This window comes from Thamnophis sirtalis, unplaced genomic scaffold, assembly GCF_051295495.1.
Source record: "Thamnophis sirtalis isolate CommonGarterSnake01/CBP01778 unplaced genomic scaffold, rThaSir2_p1.2 scaffold_7, whole genome shotgun sequence".
In the NCBI taxonomy this organism is placed as follows: Eukaryota; Metazoa; Chordata; class Lepidosauria; order Squamata; family Natricidae; genus Thamnophis; species Thamnophis sirtalis.
In genome coordinates this window covers 25,327,560-25,346,267 of record NW_028261387.1, presented here as the reverse complement: position 1 = coordinate 25,346,267, position 18,708 = coordinate 25,327,560, and the positions used below count along the sequence as shown (strand labels likewise).

Genomic DNA, 18,708 nt, shown 5'->3' with positions numbered 1-18,708 from the left:
CTTAGCATTTCCTTCCTTCTTTGCAATATCATTTGCAAATGATGTATAAATGTATAAAAGAATGGAAATATTTCTGATTTTTTTATCTGATCCGATAATAAATATAGTTCAGATCAGAGAAATTCTGATTTTGTGGCCAACATTTTTTGTTTTTGTTTTGCAAACCCGATAAAAGCCTATCTACATTATCCTTCCATAATTATTATTCCATAATTATTATTCCATAATTATATTCCATAATTATCCTTGTGGTTCTGAATAGATAAATAATGGAAAATTAATCTTTCAATGTGCATAACAACATTTGATTACCAAATTATTGAAGATTGGATTGTATGACATGTCCAAAACTCCACTCTTATTCTACCATCTTTCCATCCTGCTACCAGAGGTGGGTTCCTACCGGTTCCACCTGATTCGGCCGAACCGGTAGTAGTATGCCGGCCTGGGTCGCAGAACTGACAGCAACCCAGACTGGATACCTCTCAGAACCAGTTCCCCGGTAGCCACCATTACTGCCACCATCTTGTTTTTTAGTTCTGTGCATGCACTGAACAATTTCCATTGAATTGATCTCAGAACCGGCAGTAACACTAGCGAGAATCCATCCCTGCCTGCCTCTAATATTGATTTGGGAAGAAATTAAGCAGTGGGATATGTCATATTTTCTGGCTCTTATCAGAGAACACAGGCAATGTCAAACTCTAATGTTCTTAAAATCTCATTAATTTATTGAACTTTCATATTTTATTCTGTTGGCAGCATATTCTTTCTCCATTTCTCATATAATATATGTCTTTCTTGCTGTTCCAGATGTTCATGCATATCATTTCTGCACTTCCATTTTGGTATGTGCTGTTGTCATAACACCACATAAAACCACCATGCTCTCCATCCATACCCACCAAAAGATATAAACCTGCTATTTTGGGGGGCGGGGGAATTTTTCACTCCAAATAAGATTTTGGGTTTGATCTGGATCAGGGGCAAAGCATGGATACTGGCTCTTTTTGGATCAGGGATGAAATAATAAAGCCACCCTTATTTTTCCAATTTGCTTGTTCTCCTATAGCTGCAACTTTCACTTGAAGGACATTTCCCAACAGAGACTTGTAGATAAGGAGTCTAGGAGTCTTTGTAAATGCCAAAGGCTGAAATGTCTTGTACCTCTCATACTATGACCTAAATATGGATTTGATGCTTTGGTTGCAACTTACTACACATCTCTGCTAGGTTTTTTTAAAAAACCTTTCTCTGAAGAAGAAAATTGGAGTCAAAGTGAAGAAGCCCATACAGCTGGAATATCCCCATCTTTCTGCAGAACAATTATACCACTTAAGTGAAAGTGATGAATTGTAAAATTTGCTAAAACTCAAAAGCATTTCTTCCTTCAAATGTGGCTAATTTGGTGCTGTCTGCCATTTATTTGATGTCTGTTTCCAAGATGCCTCTGTGTTTGTAAATCAAGTTGACTAGTCTTCTCGATATTTAAGGCTGTTTGTTGGTGGTGATGGAGAAAAACCCTGTGTGTCCCTATAAAAAATTGAAACAAGTATACATGCTTATTTGTCTTAATTTGTTTTTCTCTTGGGCTCATTTCAGGTTTGATGGCAATTTTAACACTAACGTGTCTAGAACCATTAGCTGTGATAGATTGTCCACCACCGTGAATAGCAGAGCATTCAATCCTGGGCGTGATTTAAATTCCGGTATGTAAAGCATCTGTTTTGCAGAAGTTGCTGTATTTTACTGCCAAACCTTCAGACCAAGTGTCATAGCAACCCAGTTTTACTCCCCTCTGAACCCGCTACATTATTTTTCACTTAAGATATAATGATAGAAAGTAGATTTTCTACAGTAATGGTTTTAGTTATAGATTTATTTCAACATTCTATGTAAGAACTGTTGATGATTGTTTCCCCCTCTGTTCCATCTTCTCTGACTGTTCTGCCATCAGTTATGTTAATTCCCAATAGCAAGAGTCCAAAATGCTTATGATCTCAGAAAATTCTATCTAATGTGCAGTCTTCTGCAGTCACCACCTTTAATTTTGATGTTTGAAGATGCCTTGAATCTTTTTTTTTAAACTTCTTTGATGCACCATGGAGTTTCTGTCATGAGAACAGATCCATTTGTTTGCTACTTTTTAAAAGAGGAAGGGTGATCTTTCTGTCCAAGGCTGTAAGACTTTCACAAGGGATTCAACCTTTGGTTAATGTAGTTTTTACTTTTTGGCATTGCTTTCAAATGTAAATAATGGGTTTTAATGTATTGTGAAGAGGGGGCACTCTTTTTCATCTAATACTCTAGATGATAGTTGTACCATGTTGCAACTTTCTTTTCATTTAAAAATTTTTTTTTTCATAAATGAAAATAAAGCAGAAGATGGGGTAAGAGCTGCTCAGATCAAAGCTGAAGCTAAGATGTATCAGATTTGAGGGAATCCAATTTTTTTACATTCCTCCTTTTATTGCAAGTGATAAGGATGTTTATTCCTTATTTAGGATTTTTTAAAAATATATTCTTGTGAAGATGGGCCCATTAGCAAATCAAATGGTGTTTCAATCTTGCTCTCTTTCCTTTTCTGTTTCCTGCTTCCTGGACTATCCTTACTTCTTTCTTCAATGAAGGGAAATTAAGGTACCCTACAGCAGACTCTTTGATATGGAAACATCAAACTGCAGTAAAGTCATGGCCTGGCTTTAAAGTGCTTTGTTACCCTTTACTAGCTTCAGAAGTGGTTATATTAACAGTAGTGACTGACTGACAACATGAGAAGGGCGTGGAGTTGATTATTGAAAATGGTTTGCTGGTATATACCTCTCTGTCAGTTCCATTGTTTTTTCATGATTCAATATTAATATTTACATTTCTGCTTCCATCTGTGGTGGCCTGGTGTAAATTGTCAATCTGTCTAGCATCACCAAACTTTAGAAAATCACTGCTGATCATCTGCATGTGAATGGATAAGAGAGAGTGGGGGAGGAAGGAGAGTCAGAGACAGACTGAGATTCTTGCTTCCATCTTTGCATTCTGTTCTTATTGGGTTAACATGAGTCTTTTTGAAACATTCCCAAAATAGATGTGCTTAACCACTGATTAAGCCCTACCCACCAGGGATATCCCTCAAATAACACTTGCATAAAGAAAGTTCAAAAAGGTTTGCAACATCTGCATGCAAATAAAATCCCCAATGAGTCAGAGTTAAGTATATCCATTTTGCTCTAAGTCCCCAGCCCCCAATACCTACTTCCAAAGCCTATAATATCTCATTGTAGAAGTTCCATGATGTAAAATCTTTGCCAGGGCATCAACTTTTTTACATTCCTGGTTTTGGGAGTTGTACCTTAGTTTGTTTCAATGAAGCTTCAAAGAAAGCATTATGCTCCTAGGAACCTGTTTTTAGTTATCAGGAAGAAAAGATGTAAGAACACATCTTTTTTGTTGTTCATGTTTGGAATTTATTCTTTTCTGTATGTTTTGCCTTTGAGAAGGCAAGAAAGTAAACCACCCCCACCCCCAATTAAGATAAAAGATTAATACATGACATCAGTAGGGAAACCATCTGCTTCTTGAATAATGTGGTCACTTTTCAAAAGATAGATTGTCTCTGAAAGTTAAACAGTCTTAGAAAGTTAATTGCTTGCTTTCTTCTTTATCTTTGGAAAATTGTGCGCCATTCCCCCTCTTTCCTTCAGCTAGTTTAGTTCATTTGCCTCTCCTTGGGGAAAACTACCAATTTTGCTATAAAGCTGTGCTGATTTTTCTATGACCACAATGTACAATCTTTTGTGAGATAAGCAGGGACTGAAAAAATATGCTTTCTTCCTCCCTTCAGGTGCATTTATTTTAGCTCCCATCTCCTCAAACTGCAAGAATTCCCCACAGAGATGTCTCTCTTTCTTTCTTGATGAAAACCCTAAGAGATGTAATTTAGGACTCTATTTTTCTTCATTCCACCTTCTTTAATCTTTAAAATGAAATCTTGCACTTTAATATCTTACAATATCTACAACAAAACCAGTTTTAGGTTAGAGGTAGGATTGGAGTTCCATACTCCCCAGAGACAGACAAAGGTATTGCAAGCTAACTGTGTTTGCAAGTTGTAACTGTGTTTGTCAGGTTGCATTTTACTTCAAAAATCACTAATTATGATGTCTGATAAAACTCTGCTGTGATTTTCAGGGTATTTTTTTTTAATGCCAGATGATGTGAGAGTCTTGTAATAATTAATAAGCCAGAGGTTAGCAAAGCAGATTTTCTGTTGGATGTTATATAACAATATAGCATAGTAATATATATTTTGCATGTAAAGCCAAAAATTATGCCAAAGGATTTACCCGTATCTCTGCTGTAGAGTTGCGATGACAAGTTAAAGAGTTTACAAAAATCCTGTGGAAATGATTTCTTTGGAAATAGTTTTATGTCTAATATTAGAAGTTTCTCATAATTGTTTTTGATCTTTTGCTTATTTTGTTTCTCCTTACTTCATTATGCATAAATATTTGTTGTTTTGTGCATGTACAGTATATACTGAATTATATATTTAATTGATACTCTGGTGAAAAACAGTGCCTACCAATTTGGATTTCTAGATTATATGCAGTATATCTCCATCTGTAGGAAATAGAGATCTTGGTCAGGAACAGAATCCAACAACATCTAGAGCAGGTGTGGCTAACCCTAGATAGCTACTAATGTGGCTCCACAAGATAATAAAAATATTTTTAAAAGGTTTGTTATTCATGCATATTAACTATATACTATATTTTATATGCTGCCCAAGACAATTCATTTTCATTCAGGGCAGCCCAGGGAAGCTAAAAATCTGGGCAACCATATTCTAGTCTTCAGGTTCAAAACAAACTAGACCATACAACTCTTTAAAATCCAAAAGAAAAACTAACAGAAATAAAACAAAACAAAAAGATTGAAAAGAATATGAATTAAGAAAAACAAAGAACAAAAACACAACTCTTGTTAACTCTGGAAACTCTGAGGATGAGCTTGGGGCTGTTGGGATTTAGATGGTTTAAAACCGGCTGAAGTTAAGCCAAGCGAGATGAAATTGCTGTTTGTCTAGCATGTTTTGGGTTTAAATCTTTGATGACACTTCCCACGAAGGAGCAAGTATATAACCAGGACTCCCTCTGAACTCATAATAAAGATTGACAAAACTGTGCATAAAATGATAGCAGTTCTTGCTTGCTATAAATTTCATTCCTGGTGTGAAGAGAGAACCAAAGGTGAAGAATGCATAATGACAGTTTTATAAAAATAATAACATTCAGAACATAAGGATAATATTTCCAAGAACCAAAACATATTGAAAGAGTTAAAAATTCATTTTCAGGGCTAACCTGTACTAAAAACAGAGCATAGTTTATTTATTGCACAAGGTTACTTTGATAAATTGCTCTTGAATATGGGTGTTGGGTGACATAGGATGGAAAAAAGCAATCCCTGTACCATATTTCTAGATCAGTGTTCTAGAAACAATCAAAAAGAGATAGTTCTTTTAGGAGAAAAAGTCCATACTGGTAGCAGAAACAGGAAACGCTTAATTCAAAAGCAAATAGCTTTTACAAAAGCATTTACATATGTATTTTTGTCTGAAATGAAATAGTATGCAGATATGGTCAAACAGTGATTTAACAACCAGATTTAAATTTGAATCTGTTGCCAAAGAGCACATTTAACAGTCAGTGACGTGCGGTGAGGTTTATGGCTGGTGAGGTAAGCGGGCAAAAGCCACCCTGCCGCCCCGGTGCTATGTCCGACATAGAGGCGGGACGCCTCTATGTTGGACATAGCAGTAGGGCAGCTTTTGCCTCTAGCGCCGGAGCGGCAGGGTGGCTTTTGCCCACTTTCAAGAAAGCTTTCTTGAAAGTGGGCAAAAGCCGCCCTGCCACCCCGGTGCTAGAGGCAAAAACCGCCCTGCTGCTATGTCCGCCATAGAGGTGTCCCGCCTCTATGGTGGACATAGCGCCGGGGCATCCAAAAGCACTGCCGCTGTGTCCGCCATAGAGGCGTCCCACCTCTATGGTGGACACAGCACCGGGGCGTCCAAAAGCACGCCAGCAGAGGCAGATAAAACACACACACACACACACAAATTACAATAATACAATTACTTACAAATTACATTAATTTTGAATTCCTCCCCCTCCCTCCGACCCACATACCTTTTCCAGCTAATTCACAGAGGATTTCAACTCTGCTCTTGTCTGCCATGATGAAAATGTAAAAGGAAAAAGGCAAGAGCTGGTGAGGTCAGGCTGGGTTAGCTGCTGCCAGAGTCCCCAATTGATGGCTCTGCTTAACTGTTTAAAAAAGCCTCTAAAAAACACCCTCTACAGGAGGAGGCAAGAGAACCAAGTGCCTCATCTACATAAGGAATTTTTCGGCTTTTAATAGCAATAGCAATAGCAGTAGACTTATATACCGCTTCATAGGGCTTTCAGCCCTCTCTAAGCGGTTTACAGAGTCAGCATATTGCCCCCAACAACAATCCGGGTCCTCATTTTACCCACCTCGGAAGGATGGAAGGCTGAGTCAACCCTGAGCCGGTGAGATTTGAACCGCTGAACTGCTGATCTAGCAGTCAGCTGAAGTAGCCTGCAGTTCTGCATTTAACCACTGCGCCACCTCGGCTCTTTAACCCTTGCTTAACTCTGCTCGAGTGATCATAAAGATAGACTAAATGAGGTACGTGGTTCTCCCGCCTCCTCCTGTAGAGGGCACTTTTTTAGAGGCTTTTTTAAACAGTTAAGCACTAAGCAGAGTCATCGACTGTGACTCTGGCAGCAACTAGCTCAGCCTTTTTCCTTTTAATTTTTTTTTCTTTTCATGATGACAGTGGTGAGGCCCTGCCTCCCCTGCCTCCCCTGACTGCACGTCACTGTTAACAATGCTGTTATCTTGTAATTAGCAGCTTTGCAGTACAAGTGGATTTCATATTCTAATAAATATGAATCTATCAAAAATATAAAAATCATTGAGGTGGAAGATTTATTCCTTGGGTGATCTGTTGCCTAATGTTCTCTGTCCAAATCTATTGCAAAAGTGGAAGTCTGGATCAAAATTGGTTTATACCATTAGCTTTTATATCTAACACTGCCATAGATTCTTTCCAGCTTTGAAATATGTCTCAACATTGCCCTTGTGTTATAAGATTTGAGACTCAGTTTTCACCTCTGATCTTCCATTGCTGAAGCTTTAATCTTATAGCAAGAACAAGCCAAAAAAAATGGTGTGCAAATTCTTTCTGAGAGTGCCTAATTTATAGGATTGTCGTAATTTAGGCTTTACCTTCATGCATATTTAAATTTACGTGTTTCATCCTCTGAGTATTTCTACTTATGCCAAGGAGGATCACTGGTCTTACAAAAGCAAAGCCAGTTAAATTATTATGAGAAATATTATATTGCTTAACTTTATTGTATTTATCTCACAATTAAACATGAGATGTTTTGGTATATAATATTTCATGAGTTCCTTTGTGTTGAGATAGTAGGTTACCAAGGATCAGCTCATGTAATACTTGGGCAACATCATAGTTTGGCCTTGTAGTCATTTATATTTGGTTGCACAACACTGCACCAAATCCAATTCAAACCGAGGACAAGACTTCCTGCCTTTGTTATAAATGAGAAACTCTTTCATCTTTCAGAAGTCATTGAAAGGAAGACGTTTTGGGTGTGTATGTGTTTTTACAAACCCCTCCCTTTCTCCAGCTTATTCTTAAAAACAATCTGCTGCAGTGCAAATTTTGCGTTGATCTAGTGAATGACTAAATTTTAGCTAGGAGGCTATTGAGCTTAGCAATGAAATAGTGCAGGCAGCTCTGTCATCAAGATGAAGTTTTAGTCAGGGTTCAGCAAAGCAATTCCTCTAGCAGGCATATTTCTTGGAGAGCATTGTTTTATAAGTCAGGAAGGCCAAATATGGCTTCTCATCTGATTAGGTTGGGCTGTGGGGTTGTTGTATGATTTCCGGTGATTATACTATTGATAGTACATAGCAGTAAGGAGCAGGTCATTAATTCTCTCAACCTCTGATGTTCTCTGATGACATAAAGGGGGGGGGGGCAACGTTGTTAATTTTAAGACCTGTGGACTTGAGTTTCCCAATATTCCCAAGGCAGGCAGGATGACAGATCTTAAAGTTGCCAATGTTGGACATCTCTAGTGTGAAGAGTAAAGTAGCTAAGCATTGAAAATGAACTAACTGGCTGCAGTTCCACTAAGCCAGGGGTGGAGAACTATGGCCCCTTTATGACTTGTGTACTCCCAGAATTCCTGAGCCAGCCATGCTCAACTTGAACTCTGAACCCAGAACTCTCAGGAAGTCATAAAGGGGCCCTAGTTTCCCACCTCTGAACTAAGTAGTTCCACTAAGTCGCAGCAGCAGTACTGTTACGATAGTTGTAGTTAACCTGCTGTAGAAATATAAAATAAACTATGTTTCCTTTATTAGCAGGCTTAGCATAGGGAATGGGCAGAAGTATATAAACAGACAATACATGCTCTAATGAAACAATCTTTAAGTTTAACTAACTACGAAGTCAGTTTAGCTTTGTGGGTAATGCTTTCTGCTGCAGTGATATAATAGTGATTTTGTATTCTTCATCTCGGACAACTGCAGTCTCTTGGCATTCGCTACCAGATCATAATCGCCATCTTTGAGAGAACGTTTGGCTTCTGGGTAATTCCGAAGTGGAGTGGGATGAGATGAAACCATTAGCACAAAAGAACTGGCAATTTTAGAATGATAATCTCATGGACATGAAAGATTACTGAGGTTGAGCCAACTGAAGGATGGGAGGGAGGGAAGGTGCTGTGAAGATTGGTGGGTGTGCAGGAAGATCTTGGGCTGATGGGAAGGCACTGAGAAAATTGGTGGATGTGCAGGAAGATCAGAGTTTGTTTCATGGGAAGACTGGTGGCAGACCACTGAGAAATTAGGAGGCGAAGGCCCAACAAATACTTTAATGCATGTGCAAAAAGGCATATGGAATTAATGGATACTGAGAAGCTTTGTCTCTAAAAAGGCATGATACTGAATTGTGTGAAAACCTTTGGTGCAATTACTACTTTTAGACGTGCTGGTGTATCTAGATCAAGCGTTTTGTGATTTTCTATTTTAGTCACTGTATTTTAAATATCTGTGATTTCTTTTTTTAGAAGTCAGTATTTAAAGGCCCTTTTGACAGACTTGTTTTTTTTAACACCTATTATTGGGATCAATAATTTGTCTTAACCCTAGACTTACTGAATAGCAGTTCTGTTTGTAAACCTAATTTGTTTTCTTTTATTATCATTCAGTCTAAGAAAGACTAAATAAATAAACACGAATAAAGCTGGTGCTTAAGTGGTAAAATGTATCCAACAGCTGTTTCTTGTCCAAGGTCAAATATCAACTAAAATCATGTCTCAATAAATTAAAAACCAAACCTTGAAAAGATTCTGTTTGAATAATTAAGAAAACACAATTTACAAAAATAAGTGAGAATGAGAAGTAACCTGAACTTGAATTTAGGATGAAATTCCCTAAAGCTTATATTGCCTGCTCTGCTGCTTTGCTTCCTTGGATAAATTACTCTACATTTTTTCTGTACTTAACTCTGTAATTGTAAAATGAGAATAACATTGTCCCAAGTGTGCAATATGTGCATTTACTTGAAAGGGGAAGAAAACTTCATCATATCTAACATCATTTTTATCTTTCTGTTTAAGAATGATATTTAATAGGTGCAGTTAATTTGAAGCTAGAATGCAAATCTTAAAACGTGTCAGAAAGCCAATTTCTGGAACTACATTCCTCTTTCATTTCAGCAAAGGAAACCCGAATCTTTTCCTTGTGGGAATTATTTTAGTAGAAAGTATAAAGATGTCGTCTGTTTCTAATGGATTTTTGACACCTGGAGAAAGAGTTATACTTGGGGGGGGGGGGAGAAGAAACATAACCATTTAAAAATGAGTATGTGACAAAAGTGAGAAATGAATAAGAAACTTGATATAATATAAATATATAGCTATGGTTTGAACATAGATTTGAATTATTACCTATTCTTTAATGTACATTTAATGTTGTTTACAAAGAAGTTCCATTTTATCATTTGGTAAACTAGCAGAGGTATGATCTGAGAGATTATGAGTTGGAGCAAGAGAAAATGTGAGGATGAGGATTCCTACCATATCAACTAGAGTATTCCTATTCAAAGTTTCTTTAGAAGTCAGACGCGAACCATTAGGGTTTCGAGCAAAATTGATTCCCTCATTCTTCCTCTGTCAACTTGTTTTCCAGCCAACATCAACACTTGAACATTCATTTGGGGCTGCTGGGGAAAAGGCTGTATCCTTTAGAATGAATTGTTGGGAATAGAAGGCCTTCCTTTCTGCTATCTATGAAGAACTCCCCTTAAGTCCGCTGATAATTAGCCCCTTGCTTATTAGATTCCTTACTTTGCCTCTTCTTTCAGCAGCAAGACACCAAGTTGTCTATTTGAAAGGCTGACTATGAAATGATCAGTATCTGCATAGCCACAGGGAGGAAAATGTGTAACTGTCAGCATTGACAGATCAAGGGCTATGTGAGCTGCAGAGGTCACCAGCATTTTACTGTTCCTCAACCATTTCTAAAATAGTCTTGACTGGAGAGCTTCCTTGTTCCTTTTTAACTCAACCAAATCCATTTCCCTTACAACTGTCTGCTTGTTAGCATTCTAACAAATTGAATTCTATAATAGCAGCACTGAAATAAGACCAGATGATATAACCTCTCTTTGGGTGAACATTTTAATTCTAGTTCAGCGGGGGGAGTACAAGATGGTTATTCACAAATCCTAAAATTTTATTTCCTCAGTCTCTTTGTGTGAGGGGGGGGGATTTCTCAGAAAGGTTTGTAAAGTTCCTATGCTTCACATATTAGCATATATTACCTTCCTGTTATTTTAAAATACATGTTCTGTTGTAATGGTATAAAATCTGAAATACAGTATATCAAAAAATTTCCTCCAAGAAAATCCCTTCTATTCTTTATCCCATGCATATTTGTTGGTTTGTCTCAGTATTGTGTCTTGCAGATTTGAATGTAGTCTCTGGACCATAATACTTGCTGAAAGGAATAACAATAGGAGCTATGCACCTATTTTATTGAGGACAACACTATTAAACCCATGAAAATATTATTAAACCCATGAAAATAAAGTAGGCTTATGGTTAATGGCAATTGGGCTTTCACATACTGTACATTCCTTATGAAAGTTATCTAGAGGTATCATTTCAGATAGCCTGGCGCTATACTAAGAAAACTTTTAATCAAATAACATTTAAGATATGTTTTCCTGTCCTTATAATACTGTTAATTTCCTTTTCTATTTTATTATATTTTTAATAGTCCTTGCCGATAATTTGAAATCAAATCCTGGAATCAAATGGCAGTACTTTAGTTCAGAAGAAGGTATTTTTACTGTGTTTCCAGCTCACAAATTCCGATGTAAAAGCAATTATGAACACCGCAGCAGGTATGTTTTTGATGAATTCAGTATAAGCATTTTGGAGATAAAAATACTTTTATTAGTAATGTCATTCCAGTAGAGAATTTAGATTCCAGGGATGTCAAATGACAAGATTAGGATGATGAACTCATTCAGAGTGTAGCCTTCCAGTATCTTCCAATTTACAAAACATAGATTTTTAAAAAATTATATCCATTAACATTACAGGCAGCCTTCACTTAACAAAAGTAATTGGGACTGTAATTTCTTGTCTCTAAGTGCTTTAATAAAGAATGACATCATTTGACCATTTCACTTAGCAACTGTAATTCTGACAATCCCTTTAGAGTCATTAAGTGAGAAAAGCATGGGTTGTTCAGCAAGGACCTCGTGTGATCATGACTCCTGAGTTTTTGCCAGTGTCCCCATTGATTTTGCTTGTGACAGGATGGCAGCAAAGATCACAAATCATGATCATGTGTCCGTGGGATACTGCCATCGTCAGAAATCAGGACTGATTGCTGAGCAACCAGATCACAATGACATGGCCATGGAAGTTGTACAATGGCGGAACTTCAAGTACCACGTGTTTAGTGATCTTGGCAACTTTTGAATGGTCACTAAATTAGTGGCCATTAAACAAAGTAGTTTCTCTTAGCTTTCTCAATCCAAGAGAAAATAAATGGCAATTGTTCTCTTTTCCCTTATGACATTTTAAACATTTTTGCTCTTAAAAAAATTAATATTTTTAGTGCATCATATGACATAGATACATATCAGGGCTCTTACAATTCTATTTTATGAAAGTGATTATTTGTAAAAAAAATATTTCTAAAGGGCAAACACTACAATTAGTTGTACTAAAGTATTAGTTGTACTAGTTGTACTAGTACTAAAGTGAATACTAAAGGCTGTATTAGGATAATCAGTATAACCCATTCCGGTATAGTTGGATTAAAGGCTGAGGTGATGGATTATAGATAGTATCTATATGATACCTACTTACATGGAAGTAAAAGGATAGAATATAATAGGATTCTGAGTAGAAATACGAAGGCCAACATTTGGGAGAAAAATAAACTTTCTTTTTAAAATGATAAAATAGGCAACACATGATTGTTTTGTATTTGCAAATACACTAATTAGAAATAAACTAAAATGTGAAAAGATAGAGGCAATTGTTTGAATGCAGGTGAAACTTCCGTTTTCATAACTCTTATAAAGTTTATAAAATCATAAAAATAAAGAAGTAAAAACTGAAAACTAGTGCTTAGGATTTAAAACATTAGACTAGTTGGGATTTCATGGTAAAAACACATGCATTTTCACCCTCCCTTTCCTTCTTGGCTTTTCTCCAAGAATTAATGCATTCTGTATCTTTTGCGATTTCTACAATGCCAATTGTTTCTTCTGTTTTCAGGTTAATTTTGTTGCCTGCATCCCTTGAGCATGCAAAGCCTAGGCATTCTATATTCCTTGCCGTTCACCAAAATGTAACTCTGCTTCAGATAAAAACTGAAAATTAATAATGGTTTAATTATCAAACATAATATATGCTGTGAAGTAACAAAGTGGCTATTTACAAAGAATGCTTTAAAAATAATGGCCATATTTTACTCCCAACACTTCCAGTTTTGAGAGTGGAGAACAGGAAAAAACATTTTTTTAGTTATTTAAAATGTCCAGAGATTTTATGAGAGAACCTTGGTGCTCTCTGAGCTTGGTTGTTTTCTTGCAGATGTTTCATTACCCAAACTAGGTAACATCATCACTAGCACTTATGTTACCTAGTTTCAGTAATAAAATCTCTGCAAGTAAACAACCAATCTCAGAGAGCATCAAGGATTCCTCATTTCAATACTGAGCTACAGAGATTTTATAGCTTTACTTCTGAGTAAAAAAAAAAAAAAAAGGTTTGCACTATTGGCATGTCAGTCAATTTGCTGTTCAGCTAATTCCAGTCATAACATTGGCTTCTAATATTTGAATTCTTCACCATTTTTATCTTCTCAAAAATATGGACATGTCCCTATTATTGTAGCTTTTGGAAATGAGATGTTCAAAAAAATAAGGAAGTCATTGGCTGATCTGCAATTTGCTGAAACCAAAATAAATCTATAAACATAAGTTTAACACACAGTTAATTCAAATAATGCCTTTGGACAATGCAAGAAACTTCTTGAGTTCTTCTGTTGTCATTCTGTTAATGAGTGTAAAGCACAGCATCTAACATATAACTTTTATTTTTAGACCTGTCTACGTCTCTACAGTTAGACCTCAGTCTAAGCATGTAGCTGTCATTATAGATCATGGAGCTTCAGTTACAGAAACACAACTGCAGATTGCTAAAGATGCAGCCCAGGTTATTCTGAACTCAATAGATGAACATGATAAGGTGAGTTAACTCAAAATAATAAGTCAGAACTTAGTTGTGATCCTTCGGATGTTTGCCTAATTTCTCCCAATAGTTTGAGAGAAAGAGCAATTTTGGAAATGGGGTTGGAATTGGGATGATGTCAGGGTTCCAAATAGCATCCAAAATTAAATTGGAGTCCGAGGCAAAGGAATCCTCAAAGTTCCAATTTATTAAAAGAGCCATATTGGCACATCTGGGAAAACCCAAATCTGAAAACTTCCCAGTTTTCCCATCCAGTTGAAAGTTCAAGATCCTGCCCCAACACCCACAAGTTTTATCACAAGATCCAATCTTCCACTACCATGAAGACAGATTCCTCCCATCCAGTTCCGGCCAAGTGCAGAGACAAAGGTGACCTTGAGTTTCTAGGAAGAATGTTGTTATGGCTACATATCACTCAACTCCATATAACCCCCCCTCCATTTCCCCACAATAGAAAGTAGACAGTAGAAAGTGTGGCAGGCCTGAAGTCCAAAAGAAAAGATGGCTTGCAGGTATGACAGATGAATCATATATAATTGATAATTGTAAAGTACCCAGTCCTCTGCCTGAAAACCCAAATATTCAGAAAGGAGGAGCAGGAATCAAAGTATCTCCATTGCCTATGAAGTTGTAGGGTGGTATTTACCAAAACTCAGTTTGTCATAAAGAATGCCTATCCCTTTATTATCAATGGGAAAGAAAAATAGAAACTAGCAAGTGAGATCAAATAAGTAAAAAGTAAGTAATACATTCCACCTGATCTGAAAATCCTTAACCCAAGGGACTTTAGAAATGGAAAATGATTTGCCTCTTCACTCAACTGTTATAACAGAAGCTTGACATTAATTAATTAATTAATTAATTAATTAAAATTCATTACTTTGCTATGGAATTGCTAAAAGACTATTCAGGAATCAGTACTTGTGGCTCCCTCACTCTGTTTCTCAAGCTTCAAATATGGGAAGGGAAGAAAAAGGGAGAAATTGAACGGATTTGGAAATTATCTGAATATCTCAGAGGAAAAGAAGACTAAAAAATAAGATGAGATAGCTTTTATCCCTTTCATTCTGAATTTTGGAAATGATACTGGAGGAAACTCTTAGTATGACGTGTACTTATAGCTTCTTGGTACATATTCTGGAGAAAAATATTGATTTGTTTTTTCATGAGCAAACTTACTTTCATGATGCCTAGAAATAAGATTGTTATCTTGAATTTCATTCAAAGGTCTCATGAAATGTAGGGTCCCCAGCTCTTGTTCCCTAAAATAATCTGTTTCCTAAAATAATATACTATTTGCTCTATGTTTTCATTTCTGAAAGTTGAATGACAGTTTCTCATTATTATTGCAAACATTTTACATAAGAAATAATAGTTTGTTGACAAATCAAAAGATATGATTTTTCATAAATTAACTATCCTTAAGTTTTATAGATACACACCTTTAGTTTTGATTCAATAGGGATTTTAAAATCAAATAGACTTTCCTATTGTTATTATAGCACAGTGTAAAAGCAGACAACTCTAAACAGGAGGTAATTTTCTTTTATCCTTCTTCAGATTTCTGTGTTAACTGTGGCAGACACAGTAAGAACCTGTTCTTTGGATCAGTGCTACAAGACATTTCTGTCTCCTGCTACCAGTGAGACAAAAAGGGAAATGTCCACCTTTGTTAGCAATATCAAATCATCTGACAGCCCTACCCAGCATGCAGCAGGCTTTCAGAAAGCATTTCAGTTGATGCGAAATACAAACAATAGCACTAAACTTCAAGCAAGTAAGTATATTGTTACACAAAATTAATATCTTTGCTCCCGACCTTTTTCTTCCTTTTTGGATTTGATTTTTTTTTTTGACATGGCAGAGGAGAAGAGATTGTTTTAAATTCTACAAACATTACCTGGATTTTTTTTTTTTTTTTTAGCTTAATCTATACAACAACCCTGAGAATCTTCAAAGTCAAAGTAAATGCATGTGTATATACAAATAAAGTAGAAATGTGGTCTTTTTATATCAAAAAGAGAAGATGAGAACACAGTCTGCTTTTTCTCTGGCTTAACTTCCTTATTGAGATCCTAAATCTTAATGCCCAGGCCTAAAAATAGAAAGGAATTGTTAATGAAAAAATGTTTTTGTATAATTTGGTGGTGAAATTTGGCCAACATTGGCTTAGTTAGGTTTTTTTTATTGGATGCCAAAACTAGAGACATTAATGGAGTAGAAGTTTTGAGTATTTTTAAGACAACGAGAAATCTAATCCACTTATTACAACCCTAATTTTAACATTGAGAATCTACTATTGCAAATACTTCCTAGTATGTTAGATTATATGCACATCAGGTATCTTCTTATATTTCTTAGACACAGATACAGTCATAATTTACTTATCAGCTGGAATAACATCAAGGGATTCATCCGAAGATAGTAAAAAGACTACTCTTCGTGTCATCAATGAAGAAAATAGTTTGCTTAACAACTCTGTAATGGTCCTTACTTATGCTCTCATGAATGGTAAGATGTGTTTGGAATACTAAGCGTCTTTCAGTTATGTATTCAGTATTCTGAATTTCCAGAAGGCATGATTTTTTTTTCATATATGAATTAAGTTGCTTAATGACTAGTTTATAATTTCCACTGTTTGAGTTCTCAGTACGGTTTCTTAAACTAGGTGCTTTAATTTTTCTTTCTGTTTATGTGCAATGTCTATTTTTGCAGAGGGTGTGACAGGCTTAAAAGAATTAGCCTTTCTTCGAGATCTAGCGGAACAAAACTCAGCGAAGTATGGAGTCCCAGATCGAACAGCTTTTCCTGTGACTAAAGGCAGTATGATGGTCCTGAACCAACTGAGTAATTTGGAAACAACTGTTGGACGGTTTTATACAAATCTCCCAAACCATATGATTGATGAGGCAGTCTTCAGTTTGCCATTCTCTGATGAAATGGGAGATGGTAAGAGCTTCCTCCTTTTAAAAAAAAACACATATAATATCATGAGTTACGCACATTCATGACGGTACTACATATAGGAGTAGTCATATAGGAGGCCTATTGCAGTGATGTTACATGTAAAAGGCATCTGTTTTTTGTATTTGTGTCAAAAATGAAATTCTCTGTTTTGATCATTTCACCCCAAAACCTAAGCTATCTAACTAGTTGGTGCTGACATGCATATAATTATATTCTCAATAATACTTTTGTTGAACATGTCACAAGGGGCAGTTTTCACCAGGAGAAGCTTGTAGGGGACTACATATTTTCCTAGGATCAAAATTAAATTATTTTAATAATATATCTTCTTAGATCAAAATAATGAGGTTCTAATAACAGGACTTGAATATCTAAAATTGGAGCTGGATTTTGCTGTTGGATGGTTTTACTCAAAATGTAACAATTAAATTAAGCCTAGTGCCGAGCTTGTATTCCTTTGGATCCTTTCTTGATGTGTTTTAATATGGTGCTTAGAGGCTTATCTAAACTTTTAATATTAGAGGTTATCAGTCACAACCTAAAAATAGCACTTTGGTTCTTAATCAGTGTCAAATCTATTGGGCAGTTAAAATCAGATGGAGTTCAGCTTGGAAAGAAGTTCAGCTCCCAAAATTGTATAAGAAACATTTTTTCTTTTTTTTAATTAAAGTTTTTTATTTTTTCATTTTCATAACGTATAATCACATGTATACTATTACATAGCCAACATCATATTGTATTATTAAATGTTTACATCAATTCCATCTTACCATCAACTTCCAAAAACAATTATTGGCTCTTCTGCTCTCCATACACCATATTTGTATTTTATCCATCAGTTCCTACTCCCTCTGTCCTCCCCCTCCCTACCTCCTTTCTTCCCTCTGTCATCCTTCCCTTCTATACTTCCTCTTCCTCTCCCCTTCTCCTCTCTCCCCTTTCCACTCCTCCTTTCTTTCTCCTCTCCCCCCCCCTTGCCCTCTCTCCTATCTCTCTCTTCTTCCCTTACCTTTTTCCTCTAGTTCCCACTCTTCATCTCATTTACTTGGTGTATTTCAGCTTCCGAGCGAGATCCATTTTATGTTGATGATATTTATAATTCCTTTTTGATGTACATATTTAATTTTTTTCCTCCTTTTTAGTAAAAAAATATATAACAGAAAAGTATACATATATAGTCATTGTGCTTTTAACACCCTCCCCCTCGCCCCAGCCTAATTTTGTCCGAGATGTAGTCCTGGTTACAATTCCTTGCTATTCTCATCATTATCTTTATATAATTATACATCCTTACATGCTCCCAATTTGTGATTCTGTCTTTTTATCTCAATAGTTTCCCATTGTAGGTGTATTTCATGTTCCCTCTCCATTTTTCCATATCTTGGATTGGATTAACCTTAATCGTCTCTAGATGACAATTCAATGTTCAATGTTTGTTACACTTCCCTTAATCTATTATATAAAATACCGAGCAGTAAATATTTTGATCCATGCTTAGTTGTCTTTCTATTGTCATATTCAATCATTTTGCAACTCAATTTAATTATCATGTTAAAAAGTTGGATCACAAACCTTTGCTTTACCACCTCCCCATATCAGTTTCATATTTATCCATATTCCGTATATTTTAACCTTTATTTAGCTATCTTTCCATTATCATATTCAACCAGTTAGCAACTCTATTTTATTGTCATAGTTTAGGAATAAAGCCCTTATCTTAACTATATTTTCCCATATAATAGTTTCTAATTATCTGATTTTTTCCTAGTCAGTCTTTTGTCCCACTTCTCTGTTCCTGACTTGTCCCTTTTCTTTATTTTGACACATCCACTGTCTCCAATTT

The 18,708-nt window shown here is 36.0% G+C and overlaps 1 protein-coding gene across 2 annotated transcripts in view; it reads left to right on the top strand.

The window, feature by feature from the left end:
• CACHD1 (cache domain containing 1) overlaps positions 1-18,708 on the top strand; it is a 123,161-nt gene that overhangs the window by 60,569 nt on the left and 43,884 nt on the right. For both annotated transcript variants that reach the window (XM_087719545.1, XM_087719544.1), the window contains exons 4-9: positions 1,603-1,709; positions 11,401-11,527; positions 13,751-13,895; positions 15,459-15,675; positions 16,260-16,409; positions 16,614-16,847. In XM_087719545.1, the coding sequence (XP_087575671.1) occupies positions 1,603-1,709; positions 11,401-11,527; positions 13,751-13,895; positions 15,459-15,675; positions 16,260-16,409; positions 16,614-16,847 (980 nt within the window). The remainder of the gene's footprint in view (positions 1-1,602; positions 1,710-11,400; positions 11,528-13,750; positions 13,896-15,458; positions 15,676-16,259; positions 16,410-16,613; positions 16,848-18,708) is intronic.